Below are 21,902 nucleotides of genomic sequence, written 5' to 3' on the forward strand. Positions count from 1 at the left end.
TTCTTTCGGATGGAGACTTTTCAAGACTGGCATAGCCAAATGTGGCTTCAGGCTAGCGCTAAACTCCAAGGGGAATCCACAGCCTGAAGCGACTAGGAGTAGTCCCACATCCCTGAATGCATGGGATACACTGCAGGTAGCCGCGAAGTTGCCTTGACAATACGGCGATGTAACCAATTCAGTGTACTCCTGGGAGGCGAGAGGCAACGGCTAATTATAACCATTGGGTCGTCCAACAACATCAATTAGAGCCATGTTTTAATATCAAGTCTGCAGTTATGAAAGCCACTGCTCCCTCCTCTTCACTCCTCCCCCACCCCCCGGCCACTTGCCCCCTTTTCTGCGCAATTAAGGGCCAACCTTACTTCCCCCACCCCTCCCTCCTCTTCTCCCCCCCCCCCCCCATTTTAAGCACCTATGGACCAGCTATACTAACAATTGTTTTGGCTTCATGTTTTACTTTTATTACATTAAATAATGTCTGATATTGTAATTATCCGTGAACAAAACAGAAGAAAAAATGGTTACATTTTCGTCCGGAAATATATACATTTAATCGGCCTTTACTTTTCCGTCCCAGTTAACAGTGACGCTGCCATGCATACATACATACATACATACATGAACTAGAATTATACTCGAATTACAGAGTAGCCTAATATCTTCGAGAACATAAATAGTATGAAAACGAAAAAAAGGGCGGGGGAATCTATTAACATTAAAAATCTATTTACATCTTTTTAAAATATACCACCATATATGAAAGGAGATCCATTTCAGGAGTCTTCTAAAACCAGTTAATGACATGAACAGTGAAAGACAATTATTATGATAACAATTAACTTGTGTTCCAATTTTTATAGGGGAAAGGGGTAGGGCATAATGTATCAAAATCGAAAACTTTCACCAGTTCTGAAGAGAATTGTAGGTAGGAGACATAACAGTTAGTCTTCACTGGACTCAGATAGTGCTTAGACAGAGTTAATTTTGTGCGTCACTTTCAAAACTTTTCATTGGGTAAACTCGAGTAACACGTCTTCGGCAACATATTAAAGCCCGTAGATGTGTTCTAAACTGGGCGCTTTGAAAGCTATAAACAATGGGATTAACACAAGAGTTGAACACAACAAGAGCAAACGCCACTCCATGATGAATGGCCTCTAAAGTGAAAACGTGAAGAAATCCAAGGAAGTAGATCATTAGTTCAGGGCCCCAGCACAAGATATAAACAATCGTCACAGCTATGACCATTTTCGTCAGGCGACGTCTATAGCGTAGCAATGCCTTCTGGGTAGCTTCCGTGGTTTTGTCTTTCGTGAACCAAAGGCGATAAATTATTCTGTAGTACAATAATCCCATGATTCCAACGGGTATTATGCCTGCCACAAACCCCCACCCTACAGTATAGATCTTTGCGTAGATCGCATTCGGCCATTGGTGTCCACACATCTGGGATTCTGTGATGTAAGTAGTTATGAAGAAACCAGGACTGGCCCAAATCAGGGCTAAGGACCAACTGACAAAAACGAAAACCCTGAGCTTATCATTGGTAAGCTTGCCGCGGTGTCGATGAGGAACAATGACTGCATAGTAACGCTCAATGCTGATACCAACCAGATTGAAAATGGAACAAACCGCACCAACCCAGCCAAGGGTTCCACCCGTAACGAACTTGCAAAGAAAACTTGCTGTGAAAGAATCAACACGAGAAATCGTCGGCTCCGTGAGAAATTGTATGGTGGCGAAAACGGCGACCGTCATGTCCGAGGTTGCCAGGTTCACGAGCAGGTAGTTGATTGGTCTGTGCATGGACTTGTTTAGTAGAACAACAAGTATGACCATTGTATTACCAACCAGGTTAATAGCTATCAGTAATGAGTAGGTCAGCGTCAAGCCAAAGTACAGTGTATTCTCCATCTTGGTTTTCCCTAGTAAATAAAGTAAATCGATAGATTAGATAGTAGAATAATAATTATGGGTTTGCAAGCAGGAAATCAGAATTGGAAAGCTAAAACTAATGTTAGGTTAACACATGATTTCTAGTATAATTTGGAATTAATGAAAACGCACAAGTATATTCGCGAGTTCAATTAGTAGTTTGAAAAAATGACAAGTGCTATTATAGAAAAATCATGTGCCATTTACAGCAAGGGACTGTTTAAAAACCCTTTACAATAATTACGTAAAGAACTGGGAGCGAGCCTTATAAAATTGTTCTGAATTCCTACTAGTAGTTTCCATAAAAATTCGCAAACCTTCCGATAGTGTTGGAAACGTTTTGGCGGGACAACGGAAGTCATCGGCTGATCTTCTGCATCTTTTGTTATCTTCGGACATATTCGAGTGATCTTCGGACACTTCATACATCTTCGGCTTACCAGTGCTTCGGAAAGCTTCGGGTTAACTTAGGCTATTTTCAGGTCGAGTGACCATATGCATATTATTGCACTTGTCCCGAACCGAGACAAAAAGTTTCGGTTTTTGCATTAATTTCCCCCTTAAAATCGATGTGCGAATGAATACTTGCACTCCAGTTAGTCTCAATACCGCGCCTGTTAGCCTGTACGTTTATATACGGTGAGCTTTGAATGGTAATGACTTTATTTTGCCTTTGGGTAAATTTGATTATTCTGACCCTATCTTGCTTCAATGTAATTTTGCTGTTGTTTGCATTGGCTTCAAAAACATTGAACAAGACACATCCTCAGTTTGAAAGTCTTAGGCATTTGTTGCACACCGCTTGAAAAGAGTCCTACCAAATCTCGTACGAAATAAACCTTATAATAACAGGCGCTTTGAATAAAGGCTCATGGACTTAAATTAAGCGGAGTTGAAGACCTGCGGCGTTTACTTAGAGTTATCAGGTGGTACAGATGAAACAACAAACTGAATAAACAACAGGACAAAACATAGCCTCAATCTTCATAAACAAAAATCAGTTTTATGGTTTCCATTTAGCCTACTTGCTTGTAAATCATATTGAAAAAAAAAAAACCTAAACTCATTTTGGCTATCGATACAAGCCCACGTAGGGCCGTGACAAGACCTTAGCCTGCAGAACTAACCCCGCAAAAAATAAACCGCCTGTTCTGCAGGCTACCAGACCTTTGCCATAGACGAGGCAAGATCTTGCTGTGGGTTCCGGGGGCATGCGCCCCAGCAAGATTTGAAATCTAGAAGCCATGAATCTCTTTCAGAGACTTTTTTATTGGGTATTCCTTGAGAAAAATCAATCTTGTTCAACTGGAGACTAGTTTTTTCCAACAAAATACATTTTAGAAATAATAAAGATGGTATTTTTTATATATCATTTAAATTGATTTATGAGTATGGGGTTATGCGTGATTCGTGATTTGAGCAAAAAATTGCGAGTGACACGTGAACGCAGCTTAAAACATATTTTGTTTTTCATTTTTGGTAAAACATTTAGACGGCCTTGACTACCCACGTTCAAATCTTCTCATAAATTTATTCAATTCCTCAATAAAACGAGTTCCTTATACAAAGTGTATTTTTCACTCAGGGGAAGCTTAAAAACAATTTTTCATTACACAGTTTAAACAGTTTTTTGTTTTGTTTTGTTCTTCGACTCGTTTCTTTTAAATTTTTTTTTTTTAGTATGAAATTAATCAAGGATTTTCGGTTTTGTATTATTCCTATAGCATTTGTCTTCAGCTTTGTCAGCCAACTGCCTACGGTAGAACGTGTTCATGACAAATAAAGTCACAAATCACGTTTTACGGAAGCGTCGATGAAGGTAATTACGGAGCCATTATCGGTTACCGCAAACAACATTTATGCCGCTTTTTCGATAAAAGTTTGTCTCTCTTTTATAAAAGAACGTCTAATTTTCGACTGAGGCTGAACGTTTTTTTTATTTTCTTGAAGATTTTAGCCTACAAATATTCTTAAAATGTTCTTGTTTTTTTTTATCGTAAACCTGGTATTGCAGTAAATTTATTCCTAATCGATATGTACATGTTCACCTCATCAATGAGTGATGACAATGTTGGTTTCAGGTTAGAATTGAATAAAAATTTATTCCTTTAGTACATATATATTTTTCACTCACAACAAATAGGAAAAAATATAATTCGTTCTTTAGCAAATTTCAGCCTTGGGCACGTTCTTGCGATTTTCTTAAATTTTGGCCTTTTTCAGCCTCGACATTCTTATAAAAAGGCTCTTAATTTAAAATAAAATGTGCTCTTAAAATTATGTTCTTTGGCAAATGAATAAATCGAAGAATCTTATTTTAAGCTTTGTGTGGAGCAACGTCGGGAGACCAAAATTAATCACATTAAGGTAAAAAAAATTGAATACGATGGCTAATGCTCTTTTTAGTTATAAAAGAATCGTTTTTTAAAAAAAAGAGAAGATAAATAATTAAATACTTTAAGACTTACGTTTGATCGATGTCAGGTTTGAAGCTATTCAGGTTTTAGAGGAACTGAAGAACGCTAAATCTGAACCGCGGCTCACATACAATGCCGATCATCGCTAAACGCCGACGCCGAGCACCTGGCGTAAGATCCCAGGGGGGGGGGGGGGGTTCTCCGGCTTGTAAATGACGGGGATGTTCGAATGGAGGCAAAACTCAGGACCAAAAAAAATGCCTTAGTCTTCCAACATTACCCAAAAAAATCCCTGGACCAAAAATAGCCCCCCACAAAATCTCTTGTCAAATTACCCCTAAATTGCCAGGAGGGGCAATAATATAACACAACGGAAAATCAAGCCGGAGTACCCCCCTGGGCGTAAGATAGAATCGCACCAACACTTTTTGGAATACTCGTGATATGTTTACATCCAAAAAATAATTCTAATTAAATGTAATAAATATAATGAAACAGTAACTATATTTTAAGATAAAAGCAATATAGTCCTGTGAAAAAAAAATTGACGATCGTGATGGCTGTAGTCAAGAAGAAAGTTCTTCAATCTGGCTTATACGTATCATGGTTAATTCCTGGTTAATGGGAAAAGCTATAATCGGCTAACTTAACAACGGTGTCAAAGATTGTAAACAAATTGTTATTCTAAAAAAAGGTAGCTTAAAACCAAGTAAATTAAACAAGGGTATCACATGGCTTTATGAAGAAAAAACAACTTTTATCTTTTCCGAGCATAAATCTTTAAATTTATGTTTCGTTGATTTATGTAACCGTTTAACATCCGCCGTGTTAATCTGATCGAAAAAGGAGAAAAAAGACCTGTATTTGGATTTTACTCAAAGATTAAGTACAGAAACAATACATTTATGCTTCGAAAACCTTAAGTCTGCGTGAAAAGAACCAACTGATTTAAATATAGTGAAATTGGCTTCAGACTCGAGAAAGCGTTTTTAAATTTAAACATTTCACACCAATTTAATAATGATACTGTCTACGCGTGATTTGAGCAAAAAATAGAGAGGGACACGTGAACGCATGCTGCTCAAATCTGGCCGTGATCCGTGAATTGCCAGTCCAGTGACGCGTGATCTTTCCTTTTTTAGGACCGTAATTCGTCATTCAAGCTAAAAAATTTTTAAAAATTATTTTTTGGTTTTTAAATTTATTTTTATGTTTTGGGGGGTTTAATTTTTATTTTTTCGGATTTTTTTTAAATTGGGACGGTTTTTGGTGTTTTTAGTTTTTTTTTTTAAAAAATTTTAAAGGGGGGGGAAAAGGTTGGGGTGTCCGTTAAGAGAGAGTTGACTGTACCTTCTTTTTGCAAGGTGCTAAAGGGGTTATGCGTGACGCGTGATTTGAGAAAAAAATAGCGCGTGAAACGTGAACGCGGCTCACGTGAATCTGGCCGTGATCAACGCGATCCGTGAATTGCCAGTCCAGTATGACGCGTGATCTGCTAATTTTTAGGACCGCGATCCGTCATTCATATTAAAAAAGTTCTCATAAATCAGTTTACGGTAGCAAAATATACTGAAATGGGCTGCAGATCGAGAGAGCGTTCAAATTTTAACATTTCAGACCAATTAATGATACTTTTTTTTGCAAGGTGGTAAAGGAATTATGCGTGACGCGTGCACATGATTTGAGCAAAAAAGGCGAGTGACACGTAAACACAGCTCAAATGTGACCGTGCTCAACGTGATCCGTGAATTGCCAGTCCTGTATGACTCGAGATCTGCTAATTTTTAGGACCGCGATGCGTCATTCATGCTGAAAACGAACTCAGAAATCAATTTCCGTTAACCGTTGTGGCACAAACTACACGAATTGAGTTTTGCATGTACGAGGGGTGCGACCTTTAAAGGTTTCAAATGTCGTTATGACTTGGCGTGACGAATCATCTGGTGTTACTCGAAAACTTTAGCAATGTTAATACGCTATACCGAAAGAACACACGGACCCATTGGGCCCCAGGGGTCGCGGGGTGGGGGGAGGGGGGGGGGGGGGTTAAATTGACTGATGCACTGAAATACAAGACATGGAACCTGCTCCTCTCCTGAACTTTCGCCTTCGTCGTCTTTCACCTTGGCCACCACGCACAAAATCGTAAAGGCGATAACAACCAAAGACGATAGCCAACATTTCTTTCTTTCAAGGCAGTAGGTTTGTGAAAACTATCCAGGTTTAAACATCTGACGCCATGTAAAAGCATCTAGTCGATATACACTCTTTCTATTTTATAGGAATATAGTTTATGAGGTCTTATGAGAATATATAGGCTGAATTTTGCGAATTTTTAAGAATATTTCAAAAATAAACTCGAGGCTGAGATTTTGAAAAAAATATAACTTTGAGTTGCACATTTGTAAATAAAATACAAAAATACAATTAAATATTTCTTTAGTTGAAACAAAATCAGATATTTTCATTTAGGTGACTGTATCTCTGTGAGGAGTGCCTTTTTAAGCCAAAACGGCGAATTGTCGCCTGACGCGACATAGGATTGCTGGCTGCAACGAAAAGCGATGAAACACATGTAATACATGCTAAAACGGAAATGTCATAAATGTCAAACAATATTATCTAAAAATGTTCATACGAATATTTTCAGCCTAAAATCGGCAGAAAAATAAAAATATTCAGCCTGGGTCGGAAAAACAATATTCTTTATAGAAAATAAAAAGAGTGTATAAGCGCCGCCGAGCAAGACCAAAGTTCATGACAGATTCAGTTCCAATGTGCACGCGTGCGGTCACGCATACCTTCCTAACGTGACAATGATGTTTGTTTTTTTTTTTTTTTTTTTTTTGTTTTTTTAACAAGACCTGCTACTGAGCATGCTTTCTCCAAGTGAATACGTTTTCAGTGAAGTAGCAACACCATAAACGTTGTCATCACAAGACTATGAGAACGAAACAAAGATCATTTTAGCATTACGATGGGGTGTAAGATGGCAACATTGCCTAAACATACTAACACTGATGAGCAGGCAACCTCGTTCCCACTTATAATCGGCCAAGGGAAAAGCCCTGGGAACGAGATTGTGATGAGCAGGCTACTCCAGGTCCTACTTATACTGTTGAGCAGGTTACTCCAGTGCCTGCTCATAATGATGAGCAGGCTACTCCAAGGCCTGCTTATTCTAATAAGCAGGCTACTCCAGTGCCTGTTAATACTGATGAGCAGGATACTCAAGTGCCTGTTAATACTGATGAGCAGGATACTCCAGGTAGAGAAGTTTGCAGTGAAGTCTTTATGCCGAAAGACACACTCGATCAGCCATGCGACGTTGTTTTGATAGTGGAAGATGGCAAAGAATTCAAAGCTCACCGACAAGTTCTTTCAGAAGCAAGTCCTTTTTTCGAAAAGCTGCTGAATAGCGACATGAAAGAGTCAAAAGAGGGAATAGTTCGATTGGAGACGTTTTCCGAGTCTGTTGTGGGAAATACACTGGAGTTTATCTACACCGGTAATGTTCAGATATTGACTGAAGACAATGCCCGAGATCTGATCGTCATGGCCGATTATTTATTTCTTGAAAACTTAAAAACTCTCGCTGAGGGAGTTTTAACACAGAAGTTAAACGCTTCAAATTGCATTTCTATTTACTACTTTTCCGAAAGATATCAGTGCACAGAACTTTTCTCCAACACCAAAAAATTCATCCTGGCCAATTTCAGCGCCGTATACGTAGCCAGCCGCCAAGAAATTCTGAATATGTCAAGAAAAGAAGTCCATATGTGGATTTCAAGTGATGAAATTAATTTAACCGCCGAAGAAGATGTGTTCAACATCATTCTAGCATGGATTAATCATGATAAACCTAAGCGAAAGAAATACTTCCCCGAGTTATTTCGACAAGTTCGACTGGTTTATGTATCGCTTGACTTTCTATGCAGTAATATCGTGACAAATGACCTTGTGAATGACAATGAGGACTGTTTGGCTCTTGTGGAGAAAGCTATGAGGTTGATTGAGTCTAGAAACCACGACAATCTCCCAGTCACTCCTAGAAAGTACCTTTTGGTCCCCGTTATAGTAGCCTGTATGCCAAAAAAGGGTAAAAATATCCAGTGTTATTTTCCTCGTGAGGATCAGTGGTGCACTTTAGGCAAGATGGCATTTTCTTTAGATGACAGAGAGCATAGCGATCTTATCCCTTGTCATGGTAAAATATACGGTATGAGGCCTTTAAGATATGAAGGCGAAGGTGAATTTGTACTTCCACGCCAAATGGCGAGTTTCGATCCAAACACCAACAATTGGATGTCATTACCATTCAAAGAAGACAGAGTCTTGAAGCAAATATTTGTTGCGAATGAAAATGAAATGTACGCTTTGGTACGTGAACCACGTAAATACGACCCACCTGCATACAGATCATTATGGAAAGTGGAGATCAATCTCGTCAACGAAAAACATGTTTCCTTTATCACGAAGTACAAACCGGAATCAAACTCATGGGAAGACATCTCATCATTTGATCACATGGATTTAAGGGAAAATGTTTGCATTGTAGCCAAGGGAAATTTAATTTACTTCATAGGCGGCGAAGAAGTCTGTGATACGACAGCGTATCCAACAACGTACCGCTACATTACTGATGTTGAGAGGTATGATCTTCGCAAAAACCAGTGGGACAAAATAGCTGACATTCAAATGGCAAGGAGTTCTAGCTGTGCTACTGGTGCTGCGGCGAATGGAAAAATTTTCATTGCTGGTGGCGCTAGAAATTTCTTATGCCAATGCGAAGTGTTCACTGAAACAACAAATGAATGGCAGTTTATTTCATCAACAGATGTTTTCCATCCTATAACCGCAAGGGAGCCCAAACTGCTGTCAATTGACGACAGGCTGTATGTTGTTTTTAAAGTGCTAAACGTAAACGTTCGTGAAGGAAAAATTCGAAAGCGGATAAAGGTCAAATGCTATGACCCTGACAAAAATGAATGGAAGCAGAAAACTGAAATACCTATCAACGACATGGATGATTTTTATACCTATTGTTCAACAAAAATCTTCAAAGGATTCCTCGATAATGAACCAAAGAAAGAGGAGATCCAGAGGCGGGAAATGTCATCTCCTTCCGCCCAATCCTCGCTCGACTCTGCCTTTAGCACCCTTAAATGTTTCCTGGACACCCACCTCACAAAGGTCGCATCTGAATGAAGATACTAGCAATCAGCGACCACTTTCAGTGAGCTGAGTCCTAGTATTGATATGAGGAGAAAATTAATATGCTGTCCAGTGTGTTACGGACTGGCCTGGTAATTCACCGTGAACTTTATACTTTGTGTGAGGCGTTGTAGCCTAACGGTTTTTGCATTGCAGTAAGTGTCCCAAATTCTAGGCTCGACCCTGGCTAAGATTAGTCGGCCTATTTCGTTTGCAGACGTTTAAGCCCACGATCCTTATACTGTGTACCCTGGATTTTTTTCTCAAACTTGACAGAGACTGGAACCCAGGGTCTGGAACCCAGGATATAGACTGCGTTGCAACAGAATGAATTGATACCAACAAATTAAATTGTCTCGTTAGTCTATAATAACTCCTGATGCTATCGACTAGCTCCCCATACATGGGAAGTAATATTACTCCTAGGTTGTCGCGGCATACTACTCGACGGACTCGCGGCGCCAACTATATAGTTATTTCAGTTACTAGATTTGCTTCATCCAAACCATATATTGACACGTTCCGATCCCACTAACTTTAAGCTATGTTCAAACTAGGCCGAAATATGATTAGTCTGATCACGAATGACACACGTTTCGTTATGAAAAGTGTTCACATCAGGCAGTGCATTGCGCGAATCATGGTTGAAACATGATTATTCTGAACATGATTGAAACAACCTCACGAGGTAGTTTCAATCACGGATCAGACGAAATGCGTTAAAAATGGCGGACATGCGGAGAGGAGGCGAATCTCTAAAAGCTCCAAACTTAGACCTAATACGAGACCAAATGTCTTTTTAAAATATGTGCTGACGAAGCGATACACGTGAATTATCGGCGATTGGTAGAAAGCAGATTATTTGGGAGAATATCGCCACGAAAGTTAACGACGGCGGATACTAGCGCACAGCATCGCAATGCAAAACCAAATTTCACAAACAATTCTCCTTGTATCGAAGCTAGCGCAAATTCTGACTATACTGTCTCCTTGCTAAACGCTTGCCGTCTTCCTCCGAAGAGCTTGAATTAATGGAAATTTCATGGTAATTCAGAGCTACATTTTTCTGTTAAATTGTACAAGATTTATGCAAGTACCTTAAAACCGCATGAATTACACACCAGGCATGAAACGTGTTTGAAACTGACACCTAATTAAATGTGAACAATGCAATAACAAGCATGTTTAGGTGAAACATATTTCGTTTAAACATGTTTATTCTAAACATGTTTCGGATTTAATGTGAACACAGCTTAAGAAACGTTCGGAGGCAGGGCTTGTTCTGTTGCTACACCTTGATTTATAGTTGTTTTTTTTTTTGTATTTTGATATTTTTATTTAGTATTGGAAGTTTCTTACATCTTACAAAGAAAAAAAAGACACAATTACTTACATACACATACAAAAAAAAAAAAAAATTCTACGCGCATTTTGATTGGTTCTTACTTATGATCTATTAGAGTACAGACACATGGATGACGTCACGCGGTTGTGTGACTCGCCCGCGTGATCAGAGTTCATAACCTCATAAAGGTTAGTTTTTTCATTGACTTTCAATTGACCATTTTTCTGTTTATTCAATCGGATTAACAATGCTTCGTGTTAACGAAAACTTAATAGTGAAATCAAAACAACTTAGCTCATCGGTACGGCAGCATTACTCACACAGAAGTGTGCTGAAGTCTTGTGTTATTATATAAAACAAATAGATTTCATTTTGCCGTGCGTCTGTTCAGTAATAGGGGGGGGGGGGGGGACAGGGGGGTCTGAACCTCCCGCCTCCCGCACCTTTTACTCCCGCTTCCCGTACCTTTTACTCCCGCCTCCCATTCCTTTTACTCCTGCCTCCCGGCCCTTTCCGTAGCTGTTCTCTCCTGTTTGTTCCATGTCTATTGCGAAATATAATGAAATGTTACGAAATTTCACTCGTTTTCTCCCGGTTCCCGCCACCTTAAGAAACCCGCTTCCCGCCCTCTCTCCTCCCGCTTCCCGCCCCTTTTCTCCCGGGCTCCCGCCCCCCTGTCCCCCCCCAATAATAGATCACAGAAGACGTCAAAATGTGGTATGAACATCAGTGACCCACTCGGCTAGCGCCTCGTGGGCCACTTCTCTGTTCATACCACATTTTGACGTCATCTGTAATCTATTACTGAACAGACGCACGGCAAAATGAAATCTATTTGTTAAATATACAATATACAATATACAATCAAGAATTGCTCCGGACTGAATGCCTCAAGGGGCACTCTGTCCAGCCAGTTCATGACGGCGAAGACGCTTCACAGTAGTATAAAAATTTGATAAATTTTCTTCACAGTCATTTCCCCCATACAGTATATTTTTTTAATGGAAAGGAGTAGACCTTAGTCACGTTGCCGACATGTTTGTTATCTGGTTATAATGCAAATTCGGTTCGAGAGTTTTGAGGGGGCACACAGGCTAACTATATGACAAATTTCAGCAGTTTAGAGGGTTTCGTATTATGTCAGTGATAATTCTTTCCATGCCATGCTTACTTTTCAGTCCTGCAGTAGAAATATATTCTACGTTTTACAGGATTTCGTTGCCTTCATTAAAGGAAATCGACTTGCATTGCGCGGTTAACAAGTCAAGCTGCCGCACATCAAACCAATCTTAACGAGGATATAGATGGCTCACTATCTTTGGCTGAGTAATATGCATATAATAATATGCATTAAAACATGAAAGCCATCATGGCGATTATTATGAAATATGTTTTATTTGAACGCTGCCAAAGTTCGACCCGTGATCTCTTTTTGCGGAATCTGCGTCCGAAACCAACGCCACCACTTTAACAGACGTCTATTGTGAATCCACGCTTCTAAACCACTGCAAGCAATCTCTTGTCATTTTTTTTTAATAATAAGAAGTATCTTTATTGCCATTTTAACATTGTACAAATGTTACAGTGTAAGAAAATAAAAAGGCAAAAAAAAAAGAGCAGACGTAAGTTACAATTAAGTTATATAGTTTACAATTAGTTACAATTTACATAGGAAAATAAAGGTACAGGTAAATAGGAAAATAAAGTACATGAAAAAATATAAATAAATTAATAAATAAATAAATAGATTTAAAAAACATAAAAAATAAATAAACAAGGAAATAAGCTTACATAAAGTCTTTCCACTTTAATTCGAAATTGTTAATAGTTTTATTTCTAACTGCAATTTGTTGTAGATTATCCAATCTGTTTTTTAGAAAAGGAGGAAAGCTGTCAAAAGGTACATCATCGCAGTCTTGGGTCGTGCAAAAGATATAATACTTAGCTACAAGTGATATGTAATTTAAAATATCTTTTGTTTGTATGGCGTTGTCATGCCAGCCGTAAAGGATATCGCGTTCTGAGAGAGTAATTGTCTTTTGTTGTTTTTCGGTCCACCACTTTTGAAATGCAGTCCAGAAATTGGAAATTTTAGGACATCGGTAGAGTAGATGAGGCAATGTTTGCGGCTGAGTTTTACATAAATGACAAGTTTCAGAGTCGCATAAATTCATACGAAAAAGCGAATACCTGGTAGGAAGTATATTATGGACAATTTTATATTGATTTAAAGATTTGAAGCTTTGTTTCGATCGTAATTGCAAAAGGGAAGTTGTAAACATTTTTTAGGCTTTCTTTGGAGAAACCATACCGTAGAAGTCTTTGTTCAGCAGTTGGAGGTTGGAAGTAATGATCCATAATAGCTGCATAAACAGAACGAGTGTTGATAATATTGCGTACAGGGGATTCTTGCGACGCATTTTCGTTTTCAAATTGGTCTTTTGCTGCTTTGATTTCGCATCTCCAGCTTGGTGGAATTGCGTTTATTAGACCATAATAAGTTGTGAAAGGGATTTTCAGCTGAAAAGTTTGTTGAAATGTGGTAGGCGATAAGAAACTGAAATCATCATCAAGCAAGTCACTAATAAAGGTAATGCCATGCACTTTGGTGCCATTGTTTTAAATAGATCATGTGTTTGTTTATTAAGATGTTTATATTAAGATGTTTTTATTTATCTCTTGTCTTTTTATATTTTGCAAAGCAAAGAAATAGCGGCTGGACAGGTACCGTACAGTAGCCAGTCTCGAAAACAAACGACCCTCCGGTTATGTCCGAACGTAGCGCCACATACGCGGAAAATACATAAATCATCAGTTCTGACCGTGACTCAAATTTTCAGAACTAAATATAAATAATTTTGCCATTACGAACTGCAGCCTTATAAATTACAAATTGGTGATTATTTACACTGAGCATTCAAGTTAAGAACTGTTTCAAGGAAGAATTTTTCCCAAAAGAACATTCGATCATGCAGCCATGGTGGCAGAAAGTTTCCCTTTAAGTGAAACGCATTGATAGTTTTGCTTGACATAAACCAAATATAAATTGAAAGGACTTAATATGATAAATACTGCTTTCCCATTGGTAGCAAGACAATAACACGACAGCCGATACTTCAGGATTATTTATGACGCGCATCATGAGTCAGTAATCGAAGTCATAATCAAAACAACTATATTGGTCATTAGACGTTTACGTGACTGACACATTCGAGATAATCACTCGAAGCTATCTTCATTTATGTAGATGGTATAAGATAGAGAAGAACAACTCATTACCTATCGAGTAAAGATTGCATGGATTTTTTTAGCATGAGGAAATGAATTTAATTGACGCTGTTTCGTGCCTTTAATCTTCAAGGTTCAGTAACCCAGAGGTAATCAAACAACTGTGATTTCATGGTCCATTTCGCTGACTTCCTACTCGCGGTTTATTCATGTCCATAGGCGTACGGGCACCTTCGGACCTGGGAGGGCGGAGACCTTATTGCCCGAAAAAAAAAGGCTTGGGTTGAAAGCCGAATAAAGAAGAATATAAAATGGACAGCAAAACGTGCATTGAAATAGTCGTGTTCAAACCTTGCCTACCTGCTTAAAGAAAACAATAGTTCTTAAATTAATTTCGTGAAGTTGGCCGCGTTGCCCGAGGTGTCAATGCACTGAATCCTTTTTCTTTGGAAATATTTTATTTATTCGCTCTAGTTCAACAAAAATTAAAGTATAAGGGGACAGCCAATTTATATTGTTTATCCCCACTTGAAAGTTATACAAAAGCGTGTGAAACATTCAGGGAAGAATAGGTTAAAACATTTCGTTAAAAGTTTTGAGCTAGCCCTGAGAAAACAAAAACATCACGGCTGGATCCACCCTGCACAAACGCTCAAGCTATAGAAAAGCTGATTGCAACTGAATCAAACTGAGGGGCCACGCAGAATTTGGGAGAAAACTCGAACATTATTATAGCAACTTGCGAGAGGAAACGAAAGCAAATGAATGTGCAATTAGGACTTTTGAACCACAAAGTTCGGTATATTTTTAATACTTTTTCCGTTGATATAATTCATTTTGAACGTAATGTTGAGATTTGTCGGCTACTATTTTCCATTTTTTCTTTAGGCTCGTTGCCCGAATTCTAAGCATTTTGCCCGAAAAATTTTGGCACTGGGGGGGCTGCAGCCCCCCTCGCCCCCCCCGCCTCGTACGCCTATGTTCATGTCATTTCCGTTTACGCCTCTGTTAGTGGTAGCAACAACGTGAAGACTTCGTCCTCAGAAAACTGAGAACTAAAAAGAAATCATTTGGCATAAAGATGGCAGCTCCTCCTTGCACCTTTTCATAATTATGGTCATCTTTCGACAAGAAAAGAAGTTTCATTGGTCTTTTTGCTAAACGATGCGACTTTATTTTGACACTCGAAGAATATTATGTGTTCGTGTATTTTCCGCTCTCGGCTCTGAGCTGTGTGGTAGCAACGCCATCAGCGTTGTCATCACAAGACTTTGAGAACTAAACAAAGATCATTTTGGCATTAAGATGGCAGCCTTGCTTAAACCTGCTAACACTGCCGAGCGTGCTACTCCAACTAAAGAAGTTTCCAGTAAAGTCTTTATGCCGAAAGACACAATCGATCAGCCATGCGACGTTGTTTTGGTTGTCGAAGATGGCAACGAATTCAGAGCTCACAGACAAGTTCTTTCAGAGGCAAGTCCTTTCTTTGAAAAGCTACTGAACAGCGACATGAAAGAGTCTCAAGAGGGAATTGTTCGGCTGGAGATGTTTTCTGAGTCTGTTATGGGAAATACACTGGAGTTTATTTACACCGGTAATGATCAGATATTGACTGAAGACAATGCCCGAGACTTGATCGTTATTGCCGATTTTTTATTCCTTGAAAACTTAAAAACTCTTGCTGAGGGAGTTTTACTACAGAAATTGAACGCTTCAAATTGCATTTCTATTTTCTAATTTTCCGAAAGATACCAATTCCAAGAACTTGTTTATAAGACCAAAAATTTCATCCTTGCAAATTTCACTACCTTGTTCGAAGGCGACAGGAAAGAGGGTTTGAATATGTCGAGCAAACAAGTCCAAATGTGGATTTCAAGTGATCAAATAAATGTTACCGCCGAGGAAGATGTGTTCAAGATCATTCTAGCATGGATTGATCATGACAAAAGCAAGCGAAAGAAGTATTTCGCCGAGTTATTTCGTCAAGTTCGACTGGTTTATGTATCCCGTGAATTTCTATGCAGTAATATCGCGACAAATGACCTCGTGAATGACAATGAGGACTGTTTGGGTCTTGTGAAGGACGCTATGAGGTTGATTGAGTCTAAAGACTACGACAATCTTCCTGTCACCCCTAGAAAGTCGCTCACCACCGCTGTTTTAGTAGCCATTTGTCCATTAGAAGGTATTCAGTTTTATTTCCCTCAAGAGGATAGGTGGTATAGTTTTAAAGGTGAGAAGCCATTTTATTTCCGCAATAGCTATTTTGTGTCTTGTCATGGTAAAATCTATGGTAAGCAATTTGCATACTACAACGAAAAGCAGTTATGTGAACCCCGAATGGTGAGCTATAATCCGTACTCTAACAATTGGATGACATTACCTTACAAAGAGGACAGAGATTTCAAGCAAATATTTGTTGTAAATGATGATGAAATGTACGCTTTGGTTTCTGAACCGTGTGCTGAGTGCTGGAGATGTTATAAACGAAGTCAGGGCTGGATAACCCTCCCAGGGTCATACTCTGCTGAGACACAGGTAATTGTCTGTGACAAGGATCATCATGTTTCCTTCATCATAAAGTACAAACCAGAATCAAACTCATGGGAAGACATTTCAACATTTAGCCATTTGAATTTAAGGCACAACTTTTGCATTGTAGGCAAAGACAATGTCATTTATTTCATTGGCGGCGCAGAATGGAGTGGCACAGGGTACACGTACCTTGCTGATGTTGATAGGTATGATCTTCGCAAAAACCAGTGGGACAAAGTAGCTGACATTCAAATGGCAAGGAGCTGTGCTACCGGTGCTGTGGCGAACGGAAAAATTTTCATTGCTGGTGGAGTTAATCGAATGGAAAGGCTGCAGTGTGAAATGTTCAAAGAAACAACAAATGAGTGGCTTTATATTAGAAAATTTGGCTCAAGTTCCGATAGGATTTCCAAACTCCTGTCCGTTGATGACAGGCTGTATGCTCTGGCCAAACATACCATGTTTGACAGGGAAGTACAGCTCTCAGATCCATTTTTGAAACAAATAGTTTGCTTTGACCCTGACAAATATCTCTGGAATCGAAAAATTGAAATACCTGCTAACATGGATTGGGTAAATAACGCTTGTTCAATGAGGATTTTCAAAGGATTCCTCGATGATGAAGAAAAGAAAGAGGACACACGAGAAAGTTCTGTGCAATCTTCGCACGACTTGTCATCATCGCCCCTACAAGACAATAGAGAGCAAGCCTGTCTAAAGGAGAGAAGGCAATGCAAATGCTTCATCTTTTGACTAAGCTGGTAGCCTGCTGGGAATCCTTATGCATTTCTTGGATACCAGCCATGCAAAGGTCGCATCCGAGATGAAGACACTAACAATCAGCGACCACTTTCAGTGAGCTGAGTTCTAATATTGATATGAGGACAAATCAGATACTGCCCAGTGTGTTATTAACTAGCGGGGTAATTCACAGCTGTGAATTACAATCAGGCTCTACGTATCATCAGGGTCCCAAAGGGGTTTAGGGCTCCAGGGCTCCGGGCTAAAAAATGCAGGGCTCCAGGGCTCCAAGACGAAAATGTCAGGGCTCCAGGGCTCCATATCATCTGCTTTAGGGCTCCGGGCTCCACTCCAGTCTACATGCAATTTTGATATATTAAAATTCTTTTGCAGCGCTAAATCAAATCGAAAAGGGCTAGAAAGCAGGTCAAGGACAATAACATTGTTTTGGTTTAAATTTTCGTGTCATTTAAAAGACGCTAAAATATGTGTTGGAAACAAAATTGTTCGTTTCTGCAAACTGTAATAAACATGATTAGACACTCCAGACAATCCACACCCTAAAGTCAGAATGGTAAAGGGTCATGAATCAGATGAGCAGTAAACAATATAATCTATTAACGACTGGGTACGTAATGAAATTATCAATCTTCATCAATAATTATTTGTATCTTTAAAGTGATCTGTCAAGTTTTAGAATAATGATACAGTTTGCTTTAACTGATACCTGCGAGCAAGCTGCTAAATGGAACGTCCGGACACTATAAAATTGTTTTTATCGCGTTCACTACAATTACAAAGTTTTCATGAAATCTTCAAATAAGTTGTTGCATATCATTATAAACTTAAGATAATTGGGATTTGCGTATACTTGTACTGTCCTCTCTTGAGATTCCATTTTTTTAATGCCAGTTAACACGCACAAACAAACACGAAAAAGCAGTAAACAAGAATTAATGGAATCTGGGAACTCAAATGATCAAATTTCAAAACGCTGGGCTCTGGCTTCGCGAAAGATTTCTTTGGGCTCCGGCCTCCACAGCCAAAAAAAGATCAGGGCTCCAGTCGGTGAAATGATCGGGCTCCGGGCTCCAAAGCAGAAATTCCAGGGCTCCATTGCTCCAGGGACCCCCCCCCCCTTTGAGACCCTGTATCATGGCTACTTCCTGGTTATTGTAAAAGCTATAAGCAACTAACTAAGTAATGGTGTGAAAAATGGTAAAAAACTATTATTCTATAAACGTAGCTTAAAACAAAGCAAATTAAAAAAGACTATCACATGGCTATATGAAGAAAAAAACTTTGATCTTTTCCGAAAATAAATCTATAAATTTATGCTCGATGATCAGTACGTAACTGTTTGAAAACCGCCGTGTTAATATTGAAAAAGGAGAAAAAGAGACCTGTCTTTGAATTTGACTCAAAGATTACCACCGTTTGCATTGATACGGCGACGCCAGAAATCAAAACACCGGCGGAAACGTTTCCAAGATTCGCGTCGCGTATCAATGCAAACGGTGGTCAGAATAGAAACAATACCTTCATGCTTCGAAAAATGTCTTACCTTATTAATCTTCATGGTTATGGTCAGCAGGGGACGTAAAAGAAACGCACACACTTGTTGTAAGGGACGGACCACTGGAAATAACCTGAGGTGGGGGGGGGGTGGGGTGGGGGTGACTTTAAAGGGCAAAGTTTGGAAAGAAATAAGGTAAAGAAAAAAATTAAAAATACTTAATTTTACCTTAGTACTTTAATTTCACAGCAACAGCTGTTTGATATTTATCTACGGTAATGTTGTAAATGTGTCGCAATCCCGTCTTTTTAACAAAGTTCCTACTTAAACCTTTCCTTCGGAGTTTTGAGTGCTATGTACGTCTTAATGTACATTATTGTCCATTAAAGTGTATATGACACGAAATCTTTTATTGGCTTTTTTCTTTCGTTGATATGCTTAGATAAAGGATTCATAATTAAAATTTGTCCAAAAATTTTTTTCCGTCACTTTTTGCCTCCGAAATGTCGCACTCTCAGCCATCTTGAAAATTCATCAAACAAGTAGACGTCACAAAGGTGAGGTGACGAACCCATTTGGCCGCGCGCCGCTATGACAAAAGGTACGTCACGTCACCTTTGTGACGTGTACTTGTTTGATGAATTTTAAAGATGGCTGAGAGTGCGACATTTCGGAGGCAAAAAATGACGGAAAAATTTTTTTTGGACAAATTTTAACTATCAATCCTTTATTTAAGCATATCAACAAAAGAAAATAGCCAATAAAAGATTTCGTGTCATAAACACTTTAAGGCAGGGGTAAATGTGAATTTGAGTGAAATTTGAGGAGGTTTAAAGAAAGGAAAGGAGAGAGAAAATTGTTTTTGAAAGACCACCAGACAGTTGACCCCCACGCAAGAGTACTCCAGGTTGTCAGGGGGGGGGGGGGGGGGGGGCTAACTGGTGTCCGTCTACCAATTTTAAACTTCAAATTCTAATTTTAAATTCACACTAAATCTCCAATATTTCTTATTTCTCTAAATTTTACTAATCCTTTGAGAAAAATTATCTCCGTCCAAATATCCCAAAACGTCACAAAACACCGCTAAACATAGATTTGTGAAATGAGCAGAGGGTTTTTGGATTGCTTGAAACGCTAACGAGATATTCGCATTAAACGGTGGAAAACGGCTTTCACGTGAACCCTCGCTTTAAGGAACCGTTTACTTTTTATGGGGTAGGGTGGGTTGGTGGGATTTGAAGCGGGGCGCAGGCAAGAACATTTGGCTTCAAAGGGGGTCATGCGAAAAATTCTGCTGTGTAAGGGGGTGTGGGTCATTGTATGATGGCATCTATAAATAGTCCACAACTTCTATCAGAATGCCTAAAATAGTGTTTCTGAGGTTCTGAAAATTATTTTTCCCAGGGGGCATGCATACAGACCCCCATAATTTGCTCTGGTCCGGGCGAACACATCAACTCAACCCTATCAACTATTTTTTTTTTTTTTGCAAACACAGTTGACCCACACTAACAATCGCGTCCTTTCAATAAACAGTAAATCAAAAGCACTAGCAGTATTATTATTATAACTTAAAAATACAGTTTGTTTGATATTCTGAAGTTCAGCTTGATAAGTTTTAGTTGCCATCTTTTTCGGGGGGGGGGGGGGGGGGTCATATTAATTTTTTTGGATATTGTAGGGGGACCAGGGTAAAAATTTCCGATCAGGAAATTACAATTAACAGTAACTATCTATCAAATCCCTTCAGCCCCAGCCCTCCTCCCCCACTCCCCCTCCCTCTTTGCGTTAATCTCAGATGCGCTGACAAAAAAATCTGTATCTGTAGGCGAACAAAAAATTCGTACAAAGCTCAAACCCACCCTCCCCCCTCCCCACCCTTCCAGTGCGAAATAGTGTTTAAGAGGAAATCCGCCAGGACTTCGAGTAGTTATTGGACAAAATTATGTACCAAAACTATTTACACCTGATTGCAAGCTTTTGTGTTACTGCTTTAAATATCTTATCGAAAGAAATCTTTTCTAACAACACCACACATCGAAAACACATTTTGAAGTTCCGCTGAATTCCACTGAATCGCTTAAAAGATGTAAGCTTTTGCCCATAGCTTGTGAACTTTAAATATCATTTTCTCAGACTCTGATAAGAAATTGTTGTACCAGAATTATTTTCACCTTATTGCAAACTTTTTTGTTACTGCTTCAAATATCTTATCAAAAGAAATCTTTTCTAACAACACCACACATCGAAAACACATTTTGAAGTTCCGCTGAATTCCACTGAATCGCTTAAGACGAATTTACAAAATGGCTACACGTGAGATTTTGCGCATACCTTGTGAACTTTGAAATTCATTTTCTCAGACTCTGATAAGAAATTGTTGTTGGCGTTATCACGGATAATTACTTACATCTTTACCTTTTATTAAGGGTAGGAAATAACGCAATAGGATTTAAATTATTCTGGAAATTGATTTTTGTCCAACTTTAATAAATATTACTCGACTTCCTAGTGGATTCCGTCTTAATTTATAATTTACCTAATAAAGTATTAAGTCCGATCAGAATACAGGAGGAGTTAGATGGGCCTGGCTACAGGAGCACGTGGTATGTTTGCGCCGTAAGGAGTATCAGGTGTCGAAGCAAGCAGTAGCGACATGCTTACAACTGATATGGACCTTGACCGGTGACCCTCTCTTGAGCTTCCGCCTTCGTCTTCTTTCACAATGGCCCTACAAATAATCGAGGGGGGGGGGGGGGCATTGCGCCCTATTAGAAGCCGCAAAACCGAACAAAAAAATCATCAAAAACCGCAGAAAATTTCAACCAAAACTGAAAACCGCACGCAGAAAATTCAAATTTACAAAGTCTAACCTTGACCTATTAACAAATAAAGTTTTTTTTTAAAAAAAAGTTTTCCTTATACATTTTGACATTTCTGTTCATTTACAAGCTAAATCAAACTATTC

General features: G+C 39.0%; 2 protein-coding genes and 1 pseudogene across 2 annotated transcripts; 2 read left to right on the plus strand and 1 right to left on the minus strand.

Moving 5' to 3' along the window:
- Nucleotides 1–680: 680 nt before the first annotated feature.
- On the minus strand, nucleotides 681–1,917 carry LOC144631275 (galanin receptor 2a-like). Its single transcript, XM_078489667.1, has one exon. It carries the CDS (start codon nucleotides 1,915–1,917, stop codon nucleotides 982–984), a length of 936 nt encoding a protein of 311 aa, XP_078345793.1. The 3' UTR covers nucleotides 681–981.
- A 2,083-nt stretch (nucleotides 1,918–4,000) lies between these two features.
- Nucleotides 4,001–9,847, plus strand: LOC144632198 (kelch-like protein 40). Its single transcript, XM_078490795.1, has 2 exons — nucleotides 4,001–4,019; nucleotides 7,384–9,847. Exons 1-2 carry the CDS (start codon nucleotides 4,001–4,003, stop codon nucleotides 9,561–9,563), a joined length of 2,199 nt encoding a protein of 732 aa, XP_078346921.1. The 3' UTR covers nucleotides 9,564–9,847.
- A 5,417-nt stretch (nucleotides 9,848–15,264) lies between these two features.
- Nucleotides 15,265–17,430, plus strand: LOC144632200 (kelch-like protein 40; annotated as a pseudogene).
- The last annotated feature ends 4,472 nt before the right edge of the window (nucleotides 17,431–21,902 follow it).

Source organism: Oculina patagonica, chromosome 12 (assembly GCF_052425735.1).
Source record: "Oculina patagonica isolate OP01 chromosome 12, crgOcupat, whole genome shotgun sequence".
Lineage (NCBI taxonomy): Eukaryota > Metazoa > Cnidaria > Anthozoa > Scleractinia > Oculinidae > Oculina > Oculina patagonica.

Excerpts from the sequence above, each read along its gene's own strand:
- LOC144631275 (XM_078489667.1), bottom strand. The coding sequence starts at position 1,917 with ATGGAGAATACACTGTACTTTGGCTTGACGCTGACCTACTCATTACTG.